Here is a 26,373-nt window from a genome sequence, read left to right as displayed (position 1 = left end):
ATTAGGTCATAGTTACTCCCGCCGTTGACCGCACACGTGAGCACGCGCTTTACGAGGTGCGCCCGGCGTCTCACAGGCTTGCGCGTGACGCTCGCGAAAATACCAAGAAAACAGTTCACGTGCGTGCGTGGCTCAATGCGGGAGGACAGGACAGCTTGCGCTACAGACGCCCAGTTATACGTCTCGGACATAATACGTCTCTTGGCTGGGAAATGTCGTGCGCGTCGATGCCGGAGCACTCGAGGTGGATGCCATTTTTATCTCCCGAAGTTCGGATGCCGCGCGCGCGAAACCAGTCCGGATAGTCCGGGAAGCTGGCGCGGGCGGCGCGGCGAGTGCCTTCACACCATTCCTCAGTTCCGCAAATGCGATGAGACTGCCGCTACATGTGTTCGGGAAGTCGCATTTGCGTTCTCGATGTATATTCTGGCTTAGCGCATCGGATACGACGCGTCCTCGAAGCGAATTGTCCTGCTTACATGCGGTGCGATACGCTACTGTCACATCCATGTAAAGGCGATTAGTGACGTCACGTGTCTTAGCTGACAACGACCTGGTGCCGATTGTGTCCCTGCAGGGTGCCCTTCCCAGCTTCAACGCACCGGCCCTCCTACTGGGAGAACAAGGCGGAGTCCACAGGGACCGAAGACTCGTTCATGAAGGAGGTTCGCTTCCGGATGAGGGCCACCAACAAGCAGGGCCTCGCACAGAAGGGCCCGGTGTCAACCGATGTGATACCCTCGAACGCCGGTGCCGGTGGCCATGAGGACAAGACCACTCGGAATGTGGTTGACAAGTCCCAGCAGGTGTCCGATGAGTTAGGCGGAGGTACGAAGCGGACTATTGGTCGTAGGCGAATAATTTTCCCTGACTTCGAAGTAAATATCACTAAGTGTAGACCGTCAACGAGCTTGACAACAATCACAGCGCGAAAGAATTCCCCGCGAAGCGTGTTGTCGTTGGTAGCGACAGCTGCTTGCTGCTTTGCCGACGAAGGCGCTTCAGCAAAATTGTTTTCCAATTCCTTCCTCTTTCACTACTGACTGCCGTGAAAGGTGGATGGCCTGCCACTGATGTCCAGCGTGATGTCCAAATGACCAGTTTGGTCCCGATCAAATAGATCGGGACCAAACTGGTCATTTGGACATCAAGCTTTGTCAGGCCTGGGCCATGACGCTCGGGACGACCAGGATGCACTGTGATGTACACTTGTATGCGCCGACCAATGTTTAAGAAGCGGCGTGGGCGCACACTCGAAAATGTTGATCGGAGGCGAAGGCAGGACAACGCGAGTGTCAGATTTTTCGCGACGCGTTGTATTTGACGCAGGTGAGCAGAAATTTTAGCGGACTTGAGCGCAGCATGCAGTCCCTATGACCTCAGCACGAGATTGTATGAAGCTAGAGAGAGGGAGAGAGAGAGAGAGAGAGAGAGAGAGAGAGAGAGAGAGAGAGAGAGAGAGAGAGAGAGAGAGAGAGAGAGATTTTATTTTGAAACCTGTGTCCAAAGGACTGCCCGGCTTCTTGATTGGATTACAGGGACTATAGTCTTGGCTATAGTCCTGGCCATCTATAGTACTGTCGTATTTTTAATGTGGTTCACCAGCGTGGTCCAACAGAGCTGAAGAAGTGCAGCTTGCTGGGCCAGTTGGTACATATTGAAGGTGAAAAACCAGCGAAAAAGACGGAAGACGTAGAAGAGACGAGACAACACACACAGTTGCTAGTCCAGCGTGTGTGTTGTCTCGTCTCTTCTACGTCTTCCGTCTTTTTCGCTGGTTTTTCACCTCCAACAGAGCTATTCTAGCTCCTTAGGGTGTGTGACCCATGCCTTCCAGAAAGGAGGCCGCTTTGTGGCAGGAATAGGTTGCAGGGAAGATCTAAGGGTGCTTTGTATGTTTGGGCATGTCCAGAGGGTGTGTTCATTGCTGCGGTATTGGTCGCACTGTGAGCATTTTGGTGTGCCTGGAAGCCCGTCTATGTAGTGCAGTATGTGTTGCGTTGGTAGAGTGCCGGTTTGTGCTAGCTGGTAGCGTTTCCCACTGGCAGCGTTTCCCAGCAAGACCTGTAATTAAGCGAGCATAACTGAGCATCTGCTAAACGCTTTGAGCGTGCCAGAGTGCATACGCCCCAGTGAAAACAGGATCATGAATTCCACGCTTCACGTTATCGAGATGCCGGATTATTTCACTCTTACCTTCAAGGAGGAGTGCGTTCAAACACCCCTTTCACTCCTATAATATACCTCGTACCTTTCCTGCCTCAAAAGCTACTGGGACTCCCAACACTCGAGCATAAAGTAATGTTCAGAACAATGCAAAAGCCTGATTGTGTTTGCCTTTGTGGGGATGGCTTGTTATTTGCATTCTTTTTCCTAGTTGTTGGGACAGCGACAATGGCCCGGAAAACGTTGGCAAAGACAAAGACACACGTAGACGCACGCCCACACGCAATCTTCTTATCACACTCAGAGCGACATGAAGTCTGTATCAAATAATACAGTCACTGTCCTCCTCAAGGTATTAAAGCCAAGTTTTATATGCCTCAGTAGTGCCGTCCAATGCTACGCTCAAAACTCACGACAGAAAAGCCAACTTACACAATGGCTTTCCACAAAAGGCACATCAAGCGTCTCAAAAAATGGCGGCGGCTTAGCTCAGCTAACCCTGGATAGGCAAAGCAAAAGTTTGGTTTAGTCTGGTTGAGTCTCGGTTTCGCTTGGTTAAAACCTTTGATTTAGCTGTATTGTTAAAGACGTCTCAAAGCCGTTCGGTTCCGTGCGACGCTTACAGAAGGAAGGAGGCCTGGCGAACGCGGCGTTCGCTGGGGCGAACTCGGCGCTCATTCATGGCGAACGCACCGTTCCTCTTCGCCGGGCGCGAGACGGGTCACGTTGGCCCAAACGACCCAGCGCCGCATGCATGGGAAGCTTCGGGAAGGGGGTAGGGCGGGGGGCGGGGCGGGTGTAGGCGGGAGGGTTGGCTGCCTCGACCGCAGCAGCGGTGGCGACTGCTGTCGGCGCCCGCAGGCTCCAACAGCGGCCCCGGCGAATCAAGCGATGCACTTCGAGGGGTGTGTCTCCGGGGGTGTGTCTCCGGTCAAAAGGTCATTTTCGCATCCTCCACGAAATCGCTGGACGAAAGTAGTGAAGCTTTACTTGAATATAAGCAACTCTTCCCATGGTTGGAATCGAAGCTAGGTTCCCCGCGTTATGAAGCCGACGTCTATCCGATTGCGGCATCCCCGCACGGTCAAACAAGTTTGTCTGAGGTTTCATGGGAGAAGGCTTTGCGTTTTAATCATCTTTTCTCTTAAGAAAGTCACTTCGATATATTTTTTCGTTAGTACTCAAATGGGCTATTCTAGCCTACATGTGTTACCGCGGTGTCTCCCACAACTTTTCCCGACCTCTTTTATTACAGGAAAAAAGCCTGGCGTACCAGTACACAAGCAAACACAAAAGTCTGATAACCAGCCCGAACAGCGGCTTAAGAAGAGGGCGGAAAGTATCTTCGGGTCCCAAATTGTATCTTTAAAAGACATCAAGAGGAAAGAGCCCGAAGCCTCTGAGGCGTCTACCAGTGCACGCATACAAACGTTTACCCAGTCAACTTTGGCAAAGCGGCAGAACTTCTTGAGGCGTATTTTTCCTGACGCGGCGGAAGACCTGAGTATCCGGGCAGCCGCTAAGAAAACTCAGGGACACGGAGACGTCGAAGAGGACGCAAAACATAGCGTCGCCTCAGGAGTCTCACACGTCCCGAATGAGAACGCAGCACGTACCAACAAAGATGAGGAAGACACAAGAAAAGACACAAGGAAAGATGCTGGTAACGAAAAGAGTGTTATGGCATCGTTCTCACTTCCTGGCGAAACAGTCGACGTCTCTGATGCACTAACATCGAAGACACCTACTTTCAAGAACGTGCTCAAGGAACTTATCCATCAACGCATGCGAAAAACGTCGGTAACGGCTAAGGACAATGAGGTTCCGCAGAACACTGCCGCGGAAAAAACGTCCCTGAGAGCCGCGGAGCCTACGAACCGTTCCCTGTTGGTAAAAGAGGATGCTTCTTTCACAGGAAGCATCAAGCGAAGAATGTTTCGCCGGGTGACGGAGGAGACGAAAAGCTTGTCGCCGCAAACGTCGTCGCGCTTCTACACGACCACAATAGACGAATCCAAAAACAGCCCGATTACTATGGGTACACCCCAGCCGCAGACGATTCAAGACGCCACTGACAAGACCCGCAGCGATATCTCCAAGGAAACAAACAGCAAAACAATTCCGAGAAGGCAGCATGAACTCATCGAGAAAACGTGCAGCACGCTGAAAGGCTCCCTCAAATCCGCTGCTGCAGCTCCTGAACTAGCTCAGCTGCTGACGAGTCAAGACGCCGACGACAAGACGAGCAGTGAATTGAGCGGAAAAACATTTGAGAAGACAGACAGCCATGCCACTGGCTTGCTAAGTTTACCAAATGGGATGGTGGACGACTCCAGACCACTGGATGTTATGCGTTTCCCGAAGGGGAGAGGGGGAAGTGACAATCGCAAATCAGCTCAGAAGCCAGCTGATTCGAGACCTGGAGCTAAGCCTCAAGGCAACCAGTCTGTTGGCCATCGTGACAAGCCGGCGCAGAAGAAATTTCCCAAGAGCCCCCTACGGAGAAACTTCAGCCAGTCCGAACAAATACTCCCTGCGGAAGGCCGTATCGACGGCTACGCTCCACCCGGCAGCCCAGGCAATTCGGCTCTCAAGCCACGACAGCCGTGGAAGCAAGAACTGGCCGCAGCTCGAAGCGAAAGCCCCCTTGTCTTGGAGCAGTGCTTCAGGCGCGGCTGGAGCCTGGCTTCGCCGGAGGCCATTCTCGGAAGCATGGACGTCGAGTCGAGCGAATCATCACTGGGAGGCCTGCGCCCCGCGTTTAAACAGTCTGTCAACATGACTTCGCGTCTGCTTACTCCACGCGGCGATCCCAAGCCTGTGCTTCGCAAGAACAAATCGAAAAGGTGGAAGAAACAAGTGAAGTTTCAAGAGAAGCCTTTCGCGGACGTCCTTGCCGAAATGGAAGCCGATTCTCCCTGCCACGGTAAGCGGTAAAACTTCATAGCGAATAGAAGGGGAAGGAGGGTTTGATTAAACGTTACTTTATCGAACTTTCAGCTCAAATTTCCATTGTGTGATTATGCCAAGGCGCAGTGGAAACTGCCTCTGAATAAAAAAAGTCTTACGATATAGCGAACTTTTAGGAACATGTAACTGTCTCTAAGGGCGTTTACATGGATGCGACAGTAGCGTATCGTATTGGATTTACCGCATTACCATACCGCATCGCATCGCATGTAAGCAGGACAATTCGCTTGGAAGACGCGTCGCATCCGATGCGCTAAACCATGGTAGATCGAGAACGCAAATGCGACTTCCCGAACGCATGTAGCAGGAGTCGCATCGCATTTCTCGGCTCGGCTAGGGTGTTGGGAACTTTAGGCTTAGCATCGTGGAGGATATTTCATTGCCGCTGTCTGTACAACTGCGGATGACGATCCTTAACACAACTTTTCGCCACATTACCATCCCCCTTCTCGTATGTTAGACATTATTTACGGGATAATTGCCGTTTGAGCGATCGGTGTCCAAGACATCTGCCGTGGCCTGTCTTGATTCTTCCGCGCATGTAGCGCCATCTTTCGGCCTGCTCGCCGCACCGCGCGCCGAGGTTCCGGGTCTAGAATCTTCGCGGCCGTTCAGCACAGGCTAATAAGCATCGCGGCGGATATGTGATCGCCGCTTTTAAAATCAGCGCTGATAATCCCTAGCTCAGTTTTTCACCACACCAGCATCTACTTTCTCGCATGAGGAACTCCTTTTTCGCGATCAGGTTGATTTGGAAGAGTGGTGACAAGCTGTTGCTACCGTGGTCTGCGTGTGCGCGTGTGGCCGGCATGTGCGCGGACCGTTGCCGAGGGCAAGTAAACGCTTCACGATTGCCTGCTGTATCCATTTCTTGCGAACGACGCGCTGAATCTACACATTTAGCTCAGCGATCGTCGTAGTAGATCGGGTGGACCGGGGAGCGACCCGCAGGATTCGCTTCAGCCGCGATAGACGCCAAAAAGGACACAAGCAACTTGCGGGCTACCGGAAACTGGTAATGCCGGAAATGCGACCCCACAACTCCCAGATATGACACAGGGCGGCGCTAGTCTCCGATGCGCATGCATGTAAACGCAAACGTATCGAATTCGGCCGATTCGACGAACGAATGCAATACGCTACTGTCGCATTCACGTAAACGCGCTTTCTGAAAGCATTTTTTTTTCGAACAGGGTTTGCTTTGCTCTCAAAGACCGCCAGACTAGAAGTTTCTTCCCTTGCCATGACATAAGGGGATACCGTTAGACATATCAACTCATCTGAAAGCCTAAATCGCTCTCACTGTCATGAGCAGCCGCCACATACTCCCCTATCGCAACTTGAACAATGGACGTTTTCCCTCCGTAAAATGGTTCTACGGAGAAGCTTATAAGATTTTGTTTTCTGCGTGCATTAACGCCCGCAAGCATGTCTTCGGCAGACAGTGCGCAGAGACAAGGATTTCAACCTTGCCCGCACAATTTTCAAATCTATAGTCCCAACGTACGATATTTTGCACAGTTTTAACACTTCGCGTTTAACAGGGCTTATACAAGGCAATACAATGTCAGGGCTACGCGGCGTTGAATAGTACACTGTGTAGAAATTACGTACAAACAGTAAATATAAATTAGGTTCTTCCTCCATAACGACATGCCACATTGGTTCCGACAGGCGGAACTGGTTCAAAGTCACTGCCCTTGTGGTTAAAAAGTTCACTTTGAGTAAAAATGGGGATGCAGAGCCACTGCATGTTAACATAAAGCCTCTTCATAACCTGTTTTTAGAGCGCAGCTCTTAAGCGTCCGCTCCAGGGGTTTCGCGGCCACCGTCACTGCCCTCCCTCGTTGTAACCGAGAAAAGGGGGGGACGCCGTTGAGAGACGTAGCAGGAAAGCGGAGGAGGATAGTATGGCGACAGTTCGAGGAGGAAGGCGGTATGCCGAGGGTATCCGAGGGTGCCGCGCGATACGTGCTCCGCGGCGGCTACTCGCTACGATATGACGCTAGAGTGGCTCGAGCCGTCGTACGCTCGCTGATGACGTGATCACTTCCTCACACGAAGGGACTGCTTCGCCTGCCACTGCAGCTAAACGAGCTGCCCGAACGGAGGCTTAGCGGCGCCGCCGACGCCAGAATCTAGAGGCACGCGCCGCCGAAGCAGCAGCGACGCACTGACGCCGAGAAAACTGCAGTTGGCGCCGCCGACGCAGAGGCTTACCGTGGCCGCCAGTTACATATATGTCTGTCTGAAATTCTTCAGGGAAGCATGGTTTGCAAAGCCATAACGGCTTAACGGGTATTCACACGACGGAGAAATCCGCCGTTTGACTCCTAGTAGTGCGCGCCCCGCGACCTCTACGTCACGGTTTCTCTCCGGCGCACCGCTCCGATCGGAGGTCGGAGCTTCTGCTCGCGAGCTACAAACGATCCGATGCTTGGCGGCGGAGCCGGCGGGATTTCGTCTGCTCGGCGGGGAGCTGCCCGCGACTCAAGTTCTAGAGCGATTGCAGGCTTCTTATTACATTGGACACGAAAATGCGCCGCGCACACGATAGGCGCTCTGAGGGAGCCGCGTACACCACCAGCACGGTCGCTGGACGAGCGGCGCCGCAGGCCGGCGCATGTAGCTCGAGCGATAGCTTGTTATCGCTCCCCAAGGCGCAAACATAGCTGCTAATACGAGTAAGGGTGTAATGATGTGATGGCAATTTGCATTAAAAATCGTCATCTGCGCCGCTCCGAGAGCGGCAAAAGAATATTCGCCGCAGTGTTAAGCCTAACATCTGTATGCGGGCCTCTAGGGGGACCGGCCGGCTGATCCCAGCGCGCGTATCCCAGCCCACTGCCTCGCGTGTCGCGCGCCTGCATCGCGCACACGGGCACTTTTTGGGCGGCTGACAAGATCAGTACGTAGGGGAATTAGCAGAAGTTGCCGCCGTCACGAAATCGGTGGTGCTTCGGCAGCTCTGCTTTAGAGATGGGCGACTGCAAACAGTGATGTCCGTCCGACAGTCGCATCCTCCGTGTGAGCGAAGGAGCTGGCCGAGCGAAAGTCCGCCTGCGGTGACGTCACGACCTCCCACGGATTTCTCGGCTGAAAGGCTCCGTCATGTGAATACTGCTTTAATAGCTGTGCTGAACCTTCGCATTAAGGAGTGTCGTAATTGTCAGCCATTTTTTTTCTTTTTCATTCAAATAGAGATAAAACAGCTCGAATGCCTCTAAGAAAACTTTTTTTAAATGCTTGCGCTACCTGCAGGTCGGGTTTGCAACTTACTTTCACGGTTACGAGTGCACTGCTTTCACGGTGCCACAGGTGGACTGCCATTAACGTTTGTTAATTGTTGGCGACAGTTCTTAAACGACATCTATTGTCATTCGTTCTGTAAGCGAAGTACTAAGTCATGAGCAACACCATTTTATTATCCAGACTTCCGAAATTAGCAGTTGTAGAATTTTCTGTGGCCGGCAAAACCTACATTAATTGCGTCGAGCACAATGCGCTTATGACAGCGCTTTATTTTTTTTTTTATCAACGTGTTTTTTCAGACGGCCGAAAGCAATCCGCCAGCGATGGAGAATCCGGCAAGTTCAGTGGAAGCGGGGAAGAAGACGTTCTGAACACTGCCGTCGTCAAGACTGCCAAAACTGCTGCTCCCAAGGTAGGAGTTGATGAAAGCGCGGAACCGCCTACACGAACGGAAGACAAAGATGTTTTAGGAGCAGCTCCGCCGCGTGATGCACAAGATGGAACCATTCCACGAGATATTGCGCTACCGGCGAAGAAAGAAGCCAGCAAGCAAGAACACGAAGTGCCGCCTGACCGAAGCGCGGTCCAGAGGACTGCCCGCCAGATGCAAGAAGCTCCAGCACGGCCCCTTTCGCTCCCGCCATCACGAACGGTGAGCTTGAGGGACGCTGCGATCAGCCGCCCGTTCTGCCGCTCAGATGAAGGGACACTGACACTGTCCGCGTCGACCACGCTGTCCTTCTTTTCCTCCGACTCGAGCGTCAACGTGGTAAATCGAGTCACGGACCTGACAGCATTGCACGCTCTGGAAATGCTGACCGCGCCGTTCCCAGAGATTGGAGATGCGATACTACAGCCGAGGGTGGCCGGTATCTCGGGGGAGCCGAAGCTCAGCGCAACAGCACAGCACCCTTCCCATCGCCAGGAAGGGACTGATAAGAACCAGGAACTGGCAGAGGCACCCCGACAGCACCAGCAGCAGGAAGAGCCACGTGATAAAGTGCGCCCACTTGACCAGTCGAAGGACGCATCTCTTCCGGCGCCCGAAGCCGTCGATAGGCTTGCGCGTCCCACCCTGCCTAAGCATCTCTCCGAGCAGACCAGGCGCCAGGGCATCGCCAAGAAGTGCAGCCCTACTCGGCTGCCGAAGCGACCCAACACGGGCGAACGCCAGAGGACGAACCAATCCGCTGAGAGGGAGCCCCTCTTCAGCGATGGCATCATGCGGGTCATCCTAATGGGCAACCAACACTATCTCCGCGAGCGTTCGAGCGCTTCGGCGTTAACGCTGCCCGAGCCTTGTCCTCGAATTCGTCCACTAGACGAGACGCAGTACATAGCGCAGCAGATCGAACAAGCCCACGCTTCCTGCAAGGACGCCACCGACGCCACTGCGCCCAAGCCTGAGCACGCTCTATCGCCCCCCGGCGAGGGCCTCAACAACTCGCCGGTCATGCACTCGTCCATGTCGGGGAAGGAGCGCTCTCACGACTCGTCTAGTAGCGGCATCGGGAAAAAGCTGCCTCCGACCAGTGGCACGCCGAAAAAGCAGGTATTGTCGCTTCCGTCACGCTGTCCTGCTGCGAACCGGCTCCCGCAGAATGCCTCTCAGGGACTGCCGTGCGTGCTTGCGTTGCCGCAGCCGGCGACAGCTAGGCAACTCGCTTCTCTTGGCCCAAGCGGTGAGCGGAAAATGGACACTATCATCGAGGCGGCCTACGAAATCAGGCTGGAGCACCCGCATGCTGTCACGGGTGTGCTCGGGGCCAAGAGCCCATGTCCGAAGGCCGGCGACCAGGTCGATGATGACGCGCGCGAGGTCGTCGGGAACGCAGTCCAGTTTACCGCTGTAGGAGATGACATCAACAACGTGTCACCCGAAGCGACGACCGGGCGCGGCATCACCAAAAGCGGACTGACGCACAGCTCTCGGCAGTGGCAAGCGCGCGAGCTTGAAGCCCCGGCGCCTGTGGGCAAGCTCACGGAGGTAGCGGGCTCGCCGGAATCCTTCTCGAAGTTTATCGAGCTGCCTTCCGCCAGCGACCTGCGCATGTCGGAGACCCCGACGCCCCCCAGCCGACTGGCAGACTCGGCCGGCCGCCGCGCTTCGCTCGATCCTAGCAGCAGCACGCTTTCGTACGACAGGACCGACAGTGTTCGAGACGCGCACGGCAGGCGGTTGTCAACCAGGATGCGCGAGGACCCTTGCTTCGAATCGCTATACAATTCCATCCTGCAGTCTCCGCCTGGTACTCCGGCCAGCGTGTTTGGGTCGACCGATTTCTCGCGCCCGTTCGAGGTCCGGGAGAGCGTGAGCGGGTTCGCGCCCCGGCACTCGACCTCTGCTCCTCGGACTGAAAATTACAAGCGCAAGGACGACGCCCCGCACGAGACAGGAGTGGCGGAGCGCCAACCTGTTCTCCGTTTCGAGACATCATCCCCGACTGGAAGCCGGCCGAATGCCACCCGACCACTGATCGCCGGTTTGCCGCGGCATGATTTGGTGGCCACGAGGCCGCAGCCTCCTCGTACGGGGGACCATACCGGCCTCGGCTTTCAAGGAGGTAAGCGCGAGTCCTGTTTAATATTTACTGCGTGAGCACTTAAAGTTACCCTCCAGTTTGTTTTGTGAGCAAAAAAAATGTGGTTGTGAACAACGGAGTGCACTTAAGCCTGAAATGGTTCTAACGAATCATGACTTATATTCTTGCGAAATTCATTGTGAAATCCCCTTGTTGCTCGTGCTATGAAGCCTTAGTTTATAAATAACCATGAAATAAAATGCACAGCTTATCATGCCTATTTTTTTCAAAATTGAGCGCTACGTTGCAGCTTTTCTCTATGCAGTTTTTCTCTATGACCGTTTCGTTAGTGTTAGAGCGTATACGTGACAGCGGCCCAGCACCGCTAAGAGACCGGCGGTGCTTTATGTTAGCGCGTTATCACCAGTTGCCAGGCTGGGGGAGGTATTGGTCGGTTCCGATTTTTGCTATGACAAATTAATGCTTATTATTCAATATTTACAGTATACAGCAGTCCCAGTGCAAGGCTCAAGTTCTAGCGGGGCATAATTGGAAGCTGGGTAACATGGACAGCAAAAATCAATTACAATAAACCCCTCATTATAACTAAGTCCTAGGGGCAAATAAAAAATGCTCCGCTATAAGCTTCGTAAACACGCGGATGATTTTCTCTCTATTTACTGTAGTGGGGATCATAAAACGCTTCGAATAAAGCAAAATGTACAGTTGATTGCGTGATACCGAGGCTATCAACAAAGCACAAACAAGAACGAACCAAAGTGTAATGATGACCGCGCCGATGAACCCCGTCTTGACGGTGACCCCCCTCCCTTCTCCTGGCCTTGTTGTGTCTCCCCATCCGGTGGCGGAATGTTGGGGCGGCCTCCGCCGACGCCAGCGAGTCGCAACCCTTTGTATGGGCCTCGCCGGCGGCTTTTACGCGGCGTCGGGGAAGGCTTTCCTGTGCTCCTGACCTTCGGGGACGGCCAGGGGGGAGCGGAGGTCAAACCCCTTATTGGCATGTGCGCTGCTGTGGGGAGGCGGCATTGCTTGCGCCCTGCTCGCGCATGCTTCAACGAGTTTGTTCGGAGCTGCGGCCCAGAGTGGTCGCACCAAGACTTGCTCCCGTGGCTGTTTCTGGGCGCCAGAGCGCCACGAATTTCTCGCCAACCGTGCGGCGGTTCGGCACCCTTTTTGGCCTCCGGGCCCCCATCAGGGATCGCGCCGCGATGCCCCCTTTCGTGCGCTGCGGCGCCTTTTAATTTTAATCCAGTTTTCGTTTTGTCTTGTGCTATGTTTCGTCGTCTCCTGTAAATAAGTGTAAATAGACTTTTTCTTCATCATCTACCTCCTGCGTCAGCGTCACCGGCTACTTTCACCCACCCACGGCGACACCAACCACCTTCTTCTACGAACCAAACTTTACTCAAAGCAAAACCAAATTCTTTTCGTACCGGGATGGATCACCACAATAAGGAAATATCAGCAGCTAGAGTTCAAATTTAGCATTACAGAAAATCGCAATGATGGGGTTTTGTAGCTTGAGCTACACAGGCATGGAGGGAAGAATACTTTTCTTTCCTCCATGTACACAGACGTAGGTTGAGCTTCTGGCTTCTGGAGAGCCGTGGCTTCTGGAGAGCCGTGCTGCGCATGCGGGAGGAGCAGTGACATCACTCGGCGCACAGAACGTTGCTCGCTGCCCGGCGTCTCTCACACACCCCACGAGGCCAGCGTCTTCGCCGACCTCCGTTCCGCACTAGGCGGCCCGGTCCACTTGATGATCATGCGAGGGGTGGCCGGGTGTGGAACCGATGGCTCGTGCGTCGCAGCAACACCGGCGTGCTCGTGCTGAACCAGCTTAGCGCTCTGGGGTGATTGGTAACGCTGCGCCGGAGTTGCTTGATAAATATACATCTGCCACATAATGCGTATACCGTGTGTGTGTCATTGAAGCAGCAGTAAGCATGACAATCAAGCTAATCCTAGACAACCAGGAAAGCTAAGAATAAGCAGCTGAACCTTAGCTCACGCCACGTATATCCTGGGGTGTAGGAAAAAATGGTCCCGGAAAAAATGGTCCCGGAAAAAATGGTCCCGGAAGAAATGGTCCCGGAAAAAATGGTCCCAAATCCAAGGTAGGAAAAAATGGTCCCGGAAAAATTGGTCCCGAAGCCAAGGCAGGAAAAGTAGTCTTGTTCGAGTAAATCCGGTTAATCGCACCAAGAACGTTTGTTGTTTTACCGAAATTCAGGTTGGGTTGTTTTCATGGCCTCTCCCATATTTATTTTCTAATTTGCCGTTACGCTAGCTTAATCCACAGATGTTTCGCATTGATGACGTCTCAACCACATATAGCATGCATAAATCTCAGCACATCTCTGTTTTGAACCTGCACGTTGTGAGGAGGGTAAACCGCTTCCACACAACCTCGACAGGTGAAGGTACCGACACGAAAAACAGGATCCTGGTGTTGTGTAGTGAAAGGAAGGAGCGTCAGAGGGGGCTGCCCAGGGGGCTAATCAGGCGTGGACGGGGGCGACCGTTAAGTTCGTATGAAATTTCAAGGCATATCAACAGAAAATTTCGCCTTCACATTCTCGGAAAGTTGTAAGCACCCCCTGCAATTTTTTACATGTTTTTTACTTAACTTTTTCTTACACTCTTTGTTGCTTGTTTCTCTTGAATGCTTTTTTTCCTTTGTTTATTCATGCTTTGAAGTTAAAGATCTTATATTTTAATTGTATTTACATTTATATTTCGGTGGCCGGACATTTCGGTGCATGGACATGTCGGTGCACGCACATTTCGGTGCACGGACTTCTCAGCGCACGGACGTTTCGGTGCACGATGTTTCGGTGCGATCATTCCGGTGCACGACGTCCGAGACATTAACTTTAGCTTTAATCTTTAATCTTTAGCTTTAATATTTTAATTTCGATATGACTTTATGATTGAGAGTTGGGTTTGGGTCGTACTGCGCAGAAACGAAGGCTAAACCAAGGCGGAGCATCAGCGCGTTAATCCCGATTTCAATTTACACCGATTCTGATGAAAACTCTCAGCGTAGAGCTTTAATGACCTTCCAGACACTGAGATAGCTGTGTCCGACTAAGCTCCTAAACCGGCTGTTCCAGGCCTCACAGTTGTTTGGGCGGTTTTAATCCAATTACTTGCACTAAATTTTTAATCGGTACTCAGCCCTACCATCCATCTATACATCCATCCATCTGTACGTACGTCGCCCACCCATCCATCCAGATTTTAGCATCCACAGGAGTTAATTTCTGCCCTTGTAGGAATATTAAAGCGTTCCATCTCTTTCTCAACCCTTTAACTAAAACGCAAACGCTCAAAAGCAAAGCCGCAAAAAAGTTCAGATCTGACTAACTTGAAGGGAAACACGTCGACTGGAGCATGGGACCATTTTTTCCTAGACGGTCACTGGGACCATTTTTTCCGGGACCATTTTTTCCGGGACCATTTTCTCCGGGACCATTTTTTCCGTTTCCGATATCCTGGCATAGCCGAGCTAAGACACTGGTTATTTTTTTGCCACTAAACTTGGAGCGTGGCAGATGAGCGGGGTAATTGCCACATGAACTCACCCCGGGCACGACTTGCAGGTGACAAAGGGAACGACGAAGAAGACAACTCGTCGTTCTTGTCCTTCGAGGAGTCGGCGTCCGAAATATCGCTGCTGCCGGACGGCGCCGACTTGGACTGGTCGTCGCCCTCATCGGGGCCCGCGTAATTTGAGGCGCGAACGGCGAGGTAAGGATGACCGCTTTTTCTTCGCTCGGCCTCTGTTCTACGTAAACATTTGAGTACTCTCAACGGCCACTCACAGAACCATATCGTACAATAAACCGGTTGAAAGCGCCGAGCCATACATGTGTAATAAGGAGCTAGGCATTGTATGACACACAAGGGGCTAGACAGAAAGGTCGCATTGGCGTTACCGGGTAGTTTACTCGGTATGAAGCAACGAGAAGTTTCTGTATGGATATTCGGTTCGAGTACTCATGCTGGAGTGTATGGAAGCACTCAACAACGTATGTGAAAAATAGTACTTTCACTGCTGGTGGAAAAAATAAATGTTTGTTTGGAGGCTCTAAGTATTTTCAAGATAATAGGTTTTAAGCTACAACACATACAGATGTTTATGACTTTGTTACGAGCCGCGTCGTGATTTCTTCTCGCCTAGCCGATAAACAACTGTGCCTTCTCTTCTTGGTAATGAGCTGGTTGGGCCACCTAGTGGCACTCAACTACCACAGCCCCTCTTTCAAAGCTCCCACGGTGTGCGACCTGCCATCTCGTGCGTAGCTGCCGACAGCCCCCTAATGACATAATCAGTCGCTCCAGCATTTACCACTGACCACTAACTGGGTGAGCACAGCAACTGGGCGGTGGCAGACATCGAGCAGGCTAGCCAAAGTACAGTCATGGACCAATGAAATGAGAACGCGCAAATATGAACGGGAACACATAAATAGCGCGATTTCTCGCTATGCAAGCCTAATTGTCGTATCACTCCATAGCAACGCAAAGTTTGTAGACGTGACTTTCCAAATATACCACAACCTCGTCCACACGTGATCTCCACAATCCAAACTCGTCGATTTTGCGTGGTCTGGTTCATACTTTCGGGTTCGCTTTTCAATTGTCCATGACTGTGCATAGGAGCTTGTCAATTTTTAGTTTCATTTTTCCGCCGCGTATGTATAATGCAGCCCGACGCCGCATGATCCAGCCCTTTCCTTCTCATACCGTGACCGCGCCACTGTATGTCTGCCTTTTCATGCGTTTATAGAAACGTTCGATGTCGGGCCCTGTTTATGCATTTTTAAAGCTTTATTTTAAGGCAACGTAATGACACGATGGGGCTTTCACATAAGTTGATTGGTTGCCGCTCACTCACTTCTCTTGCAGTGGCGAATATGTTTGCCACCCGACCACCTCTGGCGCCGCAACACTGACGCCAACACTGAATGCACCATCGACCGCGGCAGTGTTCGCGCTGTATAGCACCGGCGGGAGATCGGCACCGCCTCGAGGTTGCGGTGAAAAACGCAATATTCTTCAATAAATGTGACTATCATATGTTTTACAGGGACAAACGCCTCTGGTTTTATTATTCCATGATTATCTATAAACTGACCGTCGTGTATGGCTGTAGAGGCAAGTCGCAACGACGGCTTCACAAAAGCGGGTTTGAAGGTGAGGGGGAGGAGCGGTGAAACGTTGGAGACGAGAAGCACAGCTTTAGGTTGTAATGCCGATATCGTCGCAATTACCGTGCCACACGTACACAAAAAATGACATTAAGTGCTGAAGGCCCTAAGATGCCAAATGACATTAAATGGTCGTGCCGTGCTACACGTGAAACCGCAAAGGCATTAAATGTGTTAGGCATGATGGTGATCATGACCAAAAAGAGAAATTTACTCGTGTTTTAGAAGTCTTTAACGTAGAGAAAAACATCTCACAAGGGTTACAAATATTTTTTTTTGTGAAAGAAAACGTTATGAGAAACAGTGTTTTCTTAAAAAAATGGTGTGAGCCATTTCTAAAAGTGGCTTCAGCAGCTGCCATCGCCTGCTAGTGGTAGCCAAATCCGAAATATTTTGCACGACGAGTGACACGATGGTTTGCCTTTTGCCGCTGTTTTAGTGAACTTCATCTTCTTCAATACTTTTTTCTGATGGAGGCGAAAAGCAAAAACGCCCGTGTGTACGAGATTTCGGCGCATGATAAAGAACCCCAGGTGGTCAAAATCAATCCGGAGCCCCCCACTACGGCGCGCCTCATCGTCTGTGTTGCGTCGGCGCGTTAAACCCTACAATCAATCAATTCTTCAATACTTCGGCACCAAGGGTGCACAAATAATCGCCTTATTTCGAAGTTCAGCTACGTTTCCGCGTAAACACTCTTGTGCTGAAGGAAGGAATAGTACAGGAAAGGCAGGGAGGTTAACCAGAATACTGTCCGGTTGGCTACCCAACTCAGGGGGGAGGGGATACGGGAAATGAAAGGGAAAGAAAGGACAGCGGTACATATTAAAGGAGAAAATGAGAGAGAAAGAAAAGTAGAAAAAACACAAGGCATGACCAGGTAACTATAAAGGTGGTACAAACAACGCACACAACCAGAAAATACACAAAACTAATACGGTCCACTGATAAAATTGGCGAACTAAGGTCACTGCACTATATTAATGTCCCTACAATCGTTCAGACAGGCCCGTGTCCTTCAAAAAGAGCAGTAGGGCTTTTATAGCCTTTTCGGCCTGTGTCGGACAACGCCTATGGCACAAAATTGTCTGCGCTGTAAAGGGGAGGTCGTCGAGTCGGCGAATTGTGGTGGAGAGCTGTTGCCTCGGCGTTATGAAGCGGTCACAATGGCACAGAAGGTGTTCAATCGTCTCGTCGTTGGCGCACGCATCACAAGCAGGGCCGTTGGCTATTCCAATGGTGTAGGAGAGAGAGAGAGAGAGAGACAACCTTTAATAGAAAAGGATGACCACTGGTCACGATGGGGGAAAGAAATGGGGAGGGAGGGTAAGAAAAAATAAACAAATTAATGCTGGTCGTTCTCAGTAGAGTCAATAACTGGGCCAGTTCTTGGAACCTGCAATTCATGGGCCAGTTCATGGTGATCGCAATAGGGTTTGTGCACATAGTAAGCACCGGTGAAGGCAACACCTAGCCACGGGCGACAAAGTAAGGTGACGTCCGAGGGTGGCACGTTATTAGGTAGGTGGCGCTGCAAATCTGGGTCGAGCGAGTAAAGACGAGCGTTGGAGAACTCGGGTGTATTCCACTTAGCGAGAGTGACTTCCCGGGCAATGGACCGCAGAGACCTTGCTGCATCAGTACGTGATAGAGGGATGCGGGTCAATCTTGCACTTCTGTGGGCGCCATGAGCCGCTCTATCCGCCTGTTCGTTCCCAGTAATGCCGCAGTGGCTTGGGAGCCACTGGAAAACGACATCATGTCTATGCCTGACTAATGTGTCATATAAGCACCGGATTTCAGCCACAAGTTGTTCGTATGGGCCGCGGCGGAGGGCAGATTGGATGCACTGAAGAGCGGACCTCGAGTCGCATAGCACAACCCATGAGTTTCGTTGGTTTCATTTGGTGCTCATCGCGTTCGCTGGTAGGTCGATTTAGGGTGTTCGTGAAGGTAAATGAGTTGTGCGGAACTCCTTAAACCAAAATGACATTAGAGCGAATGGCATTAGATTTTTGCGTGTAGCAGCGAATTAATGGCATTAAAAGTTAAGGCATTAAGCACTTAATGTTATTTTTCGTGTACGTGTGGCACAGTTTACTTGGGCATTTTATATCGACAGCGGTGGTGCTGAAATGCATCCACTGCCACGATTTGAAACTCTAGCTGATCAGTTTTATAAGACTTATGTTGACACTTGCAAGTTTAGTCTGCTACTAAGTAAATACTGCCTATGTTCCCTGTAAAAGTTATGTTTTACTCGTATTCAGTACGTGACGCTCATACCTTTATAAGTTCTTGCATTCTTTGTAGCAATGATTCAGAATGCTGCAGGCGTAAATCTATTTACGTGAATAAAAAACTGCGAAGTGCGCGGATAGGATGTCTGTGGTATCTCTTTCTGCAGAATGGGGCTGATTGCAGAAACATGAATCCGCCATTCTCTCAGCCACCCCGATTGATCGATCGATCGCTCGATCGATCGATTGATTGATTGATTGATTGATTGATTGATTGATTGATTGATTGATTGATTGATTGATTGATTGATTGATTGATTGATTGATTGACGCTAGGTTAAGAAAAAGACAGCTTCACACGTTTCGAAGTGCACTAAATATTCAAAGTTAACTTACAACGAATTTGGGATTAGCTAAGACAATTTATTCGTGCGCTTGAGGTTGAAGTGGAGTCGTATGCGAAGTTACGTGGGATTTAGACGGTGGTATTAAACCAGTACTGTTGAGGCAAGCCTGCCCCAGAAGACTTTAGTCCCAATGGTTAGGTCCGAATTTCGGTGGGTTCAAAACTGGTGTCGCCATTTTACCCACACCCGTGGCACAGGTCTCTAATTCCTTCGGTATATTGAATGGCGTTGTCGATTCCCGCGTTCCTGCAGTGCATACCGCTCACTGGAAGGCTTGGTTGGACGTTTAAACCACAAAAGCAATGTGCTAACCCATTTTCGAATGTGTCGTCTGAACACCTCTTCAGTCGTATAGTGCATCGTAGCAATGACGCCGCTGATGTCATCCATTATTCTGAGCACCCCACGAATGAACAGATCTGTGGAGGACGCAAATTCAAATGTCAGGTTTAACACCTTGAATCAACACCTGGGCTAATAGTTCGCCATAGCGGACGGCTCTATAGTACATTAGATCATTAGATTATCCGGGCTACCGGGCACACAACGTTTTGCACTGTTCTGCAGAACAGTGCAAAACACGAAGACAATGGATGTTTATGCGAGAAACGTTGGTAAGCCTTACCATAAGCTTGTAGACGTTACCCTTGGCAGGTGAAAGCTCAGTTCAGGTAGTCGACGTAGTGCCCACGTTGGGTGTGTTTAACCAAAGGCGCGTTTTATGAGGTCTCTGACCACTTTCACTTCATATGAATCGCCAAAGCACACAAAGAATGACAGGATCGAAAAGCTTAACTGCGCTCATGATTCAAATGAAGCAGAGCACACGAAAACCCCCAGACGTTTGTCAACTTCTGCGAAAGTGACCGAAACACATGTTGCCCAGCCCAACAAAAGGAACTCCTTGCGATACTACTTGCGTACGACGATACGGCGCCGCGGAAAACCTGTTTGTCCGAAACAAAGTCATTGTTGTGCACTCTTTTGCTCTTTTTCTTCTCTCAGCTTCCAGTTAGCCACGCGCAAGTTCCGCGCCTCCCTCTCCCCCTCCCTTCCCCTCCGCTTTCTTTCCATAGAATATGTGGACTGGGCTACCACCACATCTGCAGTGTCTTAGGAGCGATTCTACTCTTGGAGGCTAGAGGTTAAAAATAAACCAAATGCGAGAACTGTAGAAGGGCTTTCGTTTATTTCCCGCTTTAAGTTTTCTTTTCGAGTGATGTACCACAGGCGGTTTCCTCTCTCGTGCTGAACCCACCACTGATGTGTGACAGCATAATTTCATCTATGCTATGGTCCATGGAGCTTTTTACGCTAACTTAGGCAGGGGAATAAATCGCAATGAAATGCTGTGGGGCACAATTAGCTGAGCGTAGAACACGATGGCGAATTCTAACTCTACAGCTCGAAACTGTTTTTCTTTGACAATTATCGGCTGTGGCTAGTCAGGTTGCGCGGAGTGAGTAAAATATTTATTAGCACACTAAAAAACGAGACGTGATCGGAGCGTAATTCTGGAGCAAAGGAAATGAATAGGGTGTACAGCAGTGTAAATATACCTGTCGTGAAGTACACACGTTTCTCTGGACGCATACGGGGAATGAAAATCACCTGTCATAATCGAACGGAAATTTGGGCCTTTAATCCGCCGAAGCTAAACGTGTTATGAGGCCCGCCGTATTGGGTGGCTGTGGATAAATTTCGACCAACTGGGGATTTTTAACGGGCGCAGATTTTTCGACACATGGGCATTCTCGCTTTTTGACCCCCATCAGGGAAACTGCAAGCAGGAAGGTTCCTGCTTGCAGTGCTGTTGACTGAGTCACCACCCGAAGCTGTTAGAAAGTGTGGCAGCCTCTATGAGATCGCGCATTCAATTGCCGATGAATCTATTCATGGCCAATAAATGCGGCAAAGGAGGCCGTGTCCTGTCAGCGGCCTCCTTTAGCATCGGCCTGTTATAGAGGAGGCGTTGGAAGGTAGGGTATGGCACGGGAACACGCACCTTTCAGCCGTTGCGACAACATGTTACCTGCCATTGCTTGGCTGGAGCGGGTTTCGTTCCCCGATTTTTTTTTTATTTTGTTTTGCTTTATTATGGGGAACACGGAATTAATAAAGGAATTAATAAAGGGAAACGCCGCCGTTGCTCGGCAGCCACTGAGCCACGGCGGCGGGTTCACGTCATTAGTTGTCACCTTTGTCGACGTGAAGTTGACCCCGAAGCTCCGCTTCATAAAAGTAGCTCCTGGAGTTTCTCCTTTCTTTTTGTCATGATTGTCGCGAGACCTGCGCGGTGAAGAAACGGCTGTTTGAAGCGCAAGGACGGATGAGTAGCAAGATGCGCTTAGCAGAAAGTTTCGAGCCTTCGCGTTGCCCATAATAGAATATCCGCTATCATCATTGGCGTAATCATCTTTGTCGATGGGGCACCGGCCACGAAACTAAGTCATCAATGTCGTGTGGCCAGCGACGAACTAGAAAATATAGAACATTTCATGTTTAATTGCCGCAGCTTCTCCATAATGCGACGCACGCATCTGGAGCCAACCTGTAGGCTCCTCGACCTTCTGCTATCTGTCACTGGGCGCTTCAGCCCAAGGAGTCTGCCACAGGGATGATGTATCCGCCCTTCATTCTTAAGTTGCGGCGACAGGCCGGTTTTCCTGCTAGCCAGCTAAGCGTTCACATTTATTTAATTTTTCTTCCCGACTCTACTTTCATGTTACATATAACAAAAAAAATTTCTGTTCTGTATTTCCTTTTCTAAATTTTGGGGTCTAGAATAATATGGGTCACATACTGATTAGGTACAAAGCTTCTTGGCCAATCCCCCCCGTGGTTATGTGCCGTGGTCTGAGGCAACCAACCAAACAACCCGCTAGGAAGAGGAACGCCAGGTTCAATCAGGTAAGGAGACAGGGGAGGACGCCAGAGCATGCCAGCTAAGGAAGAAGGTGCGCCATACTCCCGTGAGCGCTTATCAGACCGAAGTGCGCCAGTGGTAGCCAATGATTCCAACTCATCCGCCATCCCCTTTATTCGCGTGCGATCGCCTCAATGCCGGGTGGGGACGCAGTGGTGCGAGAATGGTGGCCTGGCCATGTCTGATAGAACGTGCCGCAGCATAAGGCAGCTACCGGCCGCACACAGTAGTGGAAGAACCTAGTTATTAAAAAAAAAACGTGAATATCAAGGAAGAGGAGGAAGAAGAAAAGACGGAAAGGCCGGTATGTTAAGCAGGTGTAGGGTGCGGTTTGCTACCCTGCACTGGGGGAGTGGGGTTCAGGCGATAAAAGAGAGGACGGGAGAAGAGGAAGATATATCAAAGCGTTTCTACACATACGTATGGTAAGAATGTGGCCTGCTGGTTGCAGTAAAGCGACGAAGGTGAGTCGTTGCAACAGTGCATTTATTCCTACTGCTTTTGCAAACCTACAATGCAGAAGTTTCACTGCCACTTGGTGTTCGACCTTATTGCGTTCAAATTAGAGGAGAGGCTGTTCTGTGAGCTGTATGCGCCAACGTAGAAATCGTTAAAACGAGGTTCGAATTCCGTGTTATGGAAATTTCTGGACTTTTCGGTTGTTTTAACGGCGAGTTTGTGGGAGTTGGGGTGGGAGAGAGTTCTGGAAAAGCAGAACAGGACCAGTGCAACGCAGTTACTCTGTTTTCTTAGTAACCAGTAACTGAAGTGAGATACAACGGCGCGTAAAATGTATACGGCAAATAAAGCAAGCTCGCGGTTGTCCAAATGCACGCCCCATTTGCTAAACGCGCTCCGCATACCCCGCCTTATGCCATGCTCAAATTGCTGGCGGGACAGCAGATGTATCGTGAGCTACAGACGTAAGATACGGCGCTTCACGCATTTTTGTGTCCGACGCATCTGATGACGTCATTATTCAGAAATGTTACGCAGTTACGACCACTGGCGTAGTGTTCAGGACTTGATGTCTTAAAGGTGAGGCGGATCACTATCGTGACAGCAGAAAACGAAGCAGCGCAAGCTTAGGGGTTTGCTTGCAAGAAAAAGAAACAATTAAAGTAATTTTTTTTGTTACAGTGACGCAAAAATATGGGGATGGGCCGCAGCCCCTGCGGTCCCTCCTCCCCTACGCATTATAGTTTAGACGCCAGTGGTTGCGACAAGTCATAACCTTGTCCCAACCGCTGCTGACCCACATGTAAGATTATGATGGGTAAGCCAGGAGTTCATTCCTCTTTTGTGCCTGCAGGAAATACAAGCCCATAAATGGTGCTGATCAATTTCGGAGGTTTTGTGACGGCGCGGCGCCGACACTTCAGAGTGTGCAAGTGGGCAGCGTTCGTGTCGGTAGCCGCCTATATCTTCAGCCTGGTCTGGACCCCTACAAGACCAAACCTAAAAAACGTGAGTGTTCGCCAGTTGTGTGCATCGATTATTACTCGACAGACGAATCGCCACTTCTGGTTTATGCAACGTTCATACGACTGCTCCCTCGATTTTGTTTCTGTCTGAACGCTTCTCGTAACCTGGAAAACTAACCATCTCGCTCTTCAATTACTCATTGCTGCAGCTTTATATGGTATGATATGGTAAGTGGTGCGCGAGAGTTTGTACGAGTTGACCCTCGCCCCCTTTCGGCAGTCTTTATTGAGAAGGGATGTTCATAACAAACTATTCTCTTCCCCAAATTACGTCAGCAACCACTGCGGAGTACTTTTTTTACCATTTCTGTGCACGTTAGGCGGTTATTGAAGTGGCGTGATTTTACGTGGTGAGGATTGAAAATCGTTTGGTAAACAAATGGCATTCCCCCTTAGCATACCGACATGTCTTAAAATAGTCTCGTCTTGGTGTGTGGCACAGAAATGTGGTGGTCATCTTTTCCGCTAAGATGCAAGGAGGAAATAATCGGACAATATTTGCGAGGGTGCCATGAGCGCGTACAGCGCTGTAGTTCCGACACTGCGGCCGTCCTGGCAGGCACGCAAAGAACGCACAAGACGCGCATTTGATGTTGGAGCCCCTTTGGTGATCAGACACGTCGTCAATCGGTAACAGGCCTGTAAAATGTTCTATCGTTGTAAGTGAAAACAGGTAAATTCCGATAAACTCGGTTATATACATAGATTGCGCTGACGTCACTCACTGTAGCTCCAATGTTGGAGCTCTGCTTGCACGGTGAAAGACTATGGACTTATCCACCGCTCTTATCTCGAACAGCGATAAGAAATCTGAGAGCGCTTTTGACCAGAAAGGGATGTGGTGACGTCACATGCAAAAAATGTCTACTCTGGTTCGATTGATGATGCTGTTTAACGCGCCGAAACTACACATGTTATGAGGCACGCCGTAGTGGAGGGCTCTGGATTAATTTTCACCACCTTGGGATCTTTAACATGCGCCGAAATCTCTCACACACGGGCGTTTTTGCTTTCCGCTTCCATCAGAAAAGCGGCCACCGCAGCCATACTGCGGTTCCAGCGCTTTTAAGTAAATGCTCTAAACGAGCGCGAAGCCTTGTAGACTAACACAGCAGCGTGTGACACGAAAAAATGCATGGTCCCACCAACGTTGCAGAATGGTACGGGGCCGGGCTATTGATGGGGACCCTTGAGAAAATTAAAATTGTTCCCGCACACGTTTGGTAACCATAATGTATGCGTTTCTACTTAGCATCGCATATTTGTAACGCAGCGTGACGTGCACAGAGTGATATTTACTCTACCTTGCATTCAATCTAGTTGTTTGCATTGTAACCTGCCTGATAAAGTACCATAAGATTTTTGTGTTCAACTGCGTCTGCTTTCTTTTTTTGCGGTCCTGATGCGGAACTTCGGAGCTAAAAGAACAAGCCCTTCGATCCCGGTACTCGTAGTGGGTTGCGTTTCTCAGCTTGTACGTTCAAATGTCCAAGTTTCGGAAACAGCTCGCCACGGATAGCGCGCAGATGAAGTTTTAGGCGCGAAAAATAGCAGCTGAATGTGCGTACACCCTAGAACATCGAATACAAAGGAATGCATTTCGGCTATTTACAGAAAACTAGCGACAGAACCCGTTTCAGCATTATGTATACAAACTTTATACTTGTGCATTTTTTTTAAAGTCACGCCGTTTTGCCGACGAAAAAAAAAATAAAACAACCATGACCTGTTCGCGACAGGGACCCTGCAACACTTTTACCAACTTTTTTTTTTTTTTGAAATCTTAAATGCTTGCAGAACGGAGTCCCCCAACACACCCAGTGCTTAGATTAGGGGGTCGCAAAGTACCTCTGCCAAAAATTACTGCTCTATGCCCTTCAGATAACTTGTAAACTCGCTCAAAAGATTTTTCTCTATTTTCCGGTCTTGAGGTTCTTCAAGGCTCCAATTACTTCACTAAGGCCATGTAGCGGCTGTTGGCCGGCTTTCCTTAGGTTGCAGCAATGAACGCTTTTCGAAAGCGACTTAAAAAAACCACGAAAATAAAGCGGAAATGGAGGGCGTATTTGGGGCGACGACCAAATAACGCAGTGCCGCTCCTCGCTGTCTTTCGCAGTGGTTCCAGACCCGAAGAAAAGAGTAAAAGCGCTTATCTGAAGTGTTTCAGGGTGTCTTGAAGGGTGTTGAATGAAACGTTCTGATTGGTATCTCCGTGCAACCAATCATTTTACCTGTTTTCCGGCGTGAATTGAGTGTTTTGGTCACGGTGCACGGAGTGATTCCTCCCGATCACCGTTTCTGTTCTTCTTTGCGAAGGTTGCCTTTGCTGCCGATGGACGTCACTTCCTGATGTACGGCAAGCCCGTGCAGATTCTCTCCGGATCGGTCCACTACTTCCGCATTCTGCCCGAGCTCTGGAAGAACCGCCTCACGACCATGAAAGCCGCCGGACTGAACACCGTACAAACGTACGCCGCAAGTATTAGCAGCGGCCCTGTGTGCTGTGGCACGCGTGCGCTGGGCGAACTGCTTTTGCTGCGCGCGCCGAATTCGAAAAACTCCCGGGCCATCTCCACTAACGTGAAACATGGGGAGGGGCGATGCATCAATCGACCAGATTTAGGGGAGATCCCCAAGGTGGAGAAGTTTCTATGAAGGCAAGTTTAACATCAACCTGAATGCAGCAATACGGCTATAAAGGAAAGCTATACAGCTTTCTCAGAAACTTCGCAGTTGAAGCGAAATTCGTCCTGGTCAGGGATTCGAACCCGGGACCACCGCTTAGCCGGAGCAGCCGCTCTACCAACTGAACTAACCAGGAGGTTAGCAGTTTGTAGCGCGAGAGCGGATTTATCAACAACTCGAAATGAAGGACAGGTGTTAATCGACCAGATTTAGGGGAAATCTTCAAGGTGGAGTATGTTTCTGTGGAGGAAAGTTCGACATCCACCTGAATGCAGCCATACGGCTACAAAGGAAAGCTATACAGCTTTCTCAGAAACTTCGCAGTTGAAGAAAAATTCGTCCTGGTCCAGGATTCGAACCCGGGACCACCGCTTAACCGGAGCAGCCGCTCTACCAACTGAGCTAACCAAAAGTCTCAGTTGGTAGAGCGACTGCTCCGACTTCGCGACAATATCTTTATACGTGAGCACTTAAGAACACATCA

At 50.4% G+C, this 26,373-nt stretch overlaps 2 protein-coding genes across 2 annotated transcripts in view; both read left to right on the top strand.

Moving 5' to 3' along the window:
• Window positions 1–656: 656 nt before the first annotated feature.
• Window positions 657–14,664, top strand: LOC144175206 (uncharacterized). Its single transcript, XM_077704309.1, has 4 exons — window positions 657–828; window positions 4,082–5,092; window positions 8,688–10,952; window positions 14,537–14,664. The coding sequence occupies exons 1-4, from the start codon at window positions 657–659 to the stop codon at window positions 14,662–14,664; spliced, it is 3,576 nt and encodes a 1,191-aa protein (XP_077560435.1).
• A 7,487-nt stretch (window positions 14,665–22,151) lies between these two features.
• The window catches only part of LOC144175205 (beta-galactosidase-like), a 36,731-nt gene continuing 32,509 nt past the window's right edge, over window positions 22,152–26,373 (top strand). Inside the window, exons 1-2 of the mRNA XM_077704308.1 lie at window positions 22,152–22,184; window positions 25,521–25,672. Of these exons, the coding sequence (XP_077560434.1) occupies window positions 22,152–22,184; window positions 25,521–25,672 (185 nt within the window). The remainder of the gene's footprint in view (window positions 22,185–25,520; window positions 25,673–26,373) is intronic.

This window comes from Haemaphysalis longicornis, unplaced genomic scaffold (assembly GCF_048455015.1).
Source record: "Haemaphysalis longicornis isolate Haplotype H1 unplaced genomic scaffold, Haemaphysalis longicornis Haplotype H1 scaffold_3, whole genome shotgun sequence".
Lineage (NCBI taxonomy): Eukaryota > Metazoa > Arthropoda > Arachnida > Ixodida > Ixodidae > Haemaphysalis > Haemaphysalis longicornis.
This window is presented reverse-complemented; position numbering and strand designations above follow the sequence as displayed.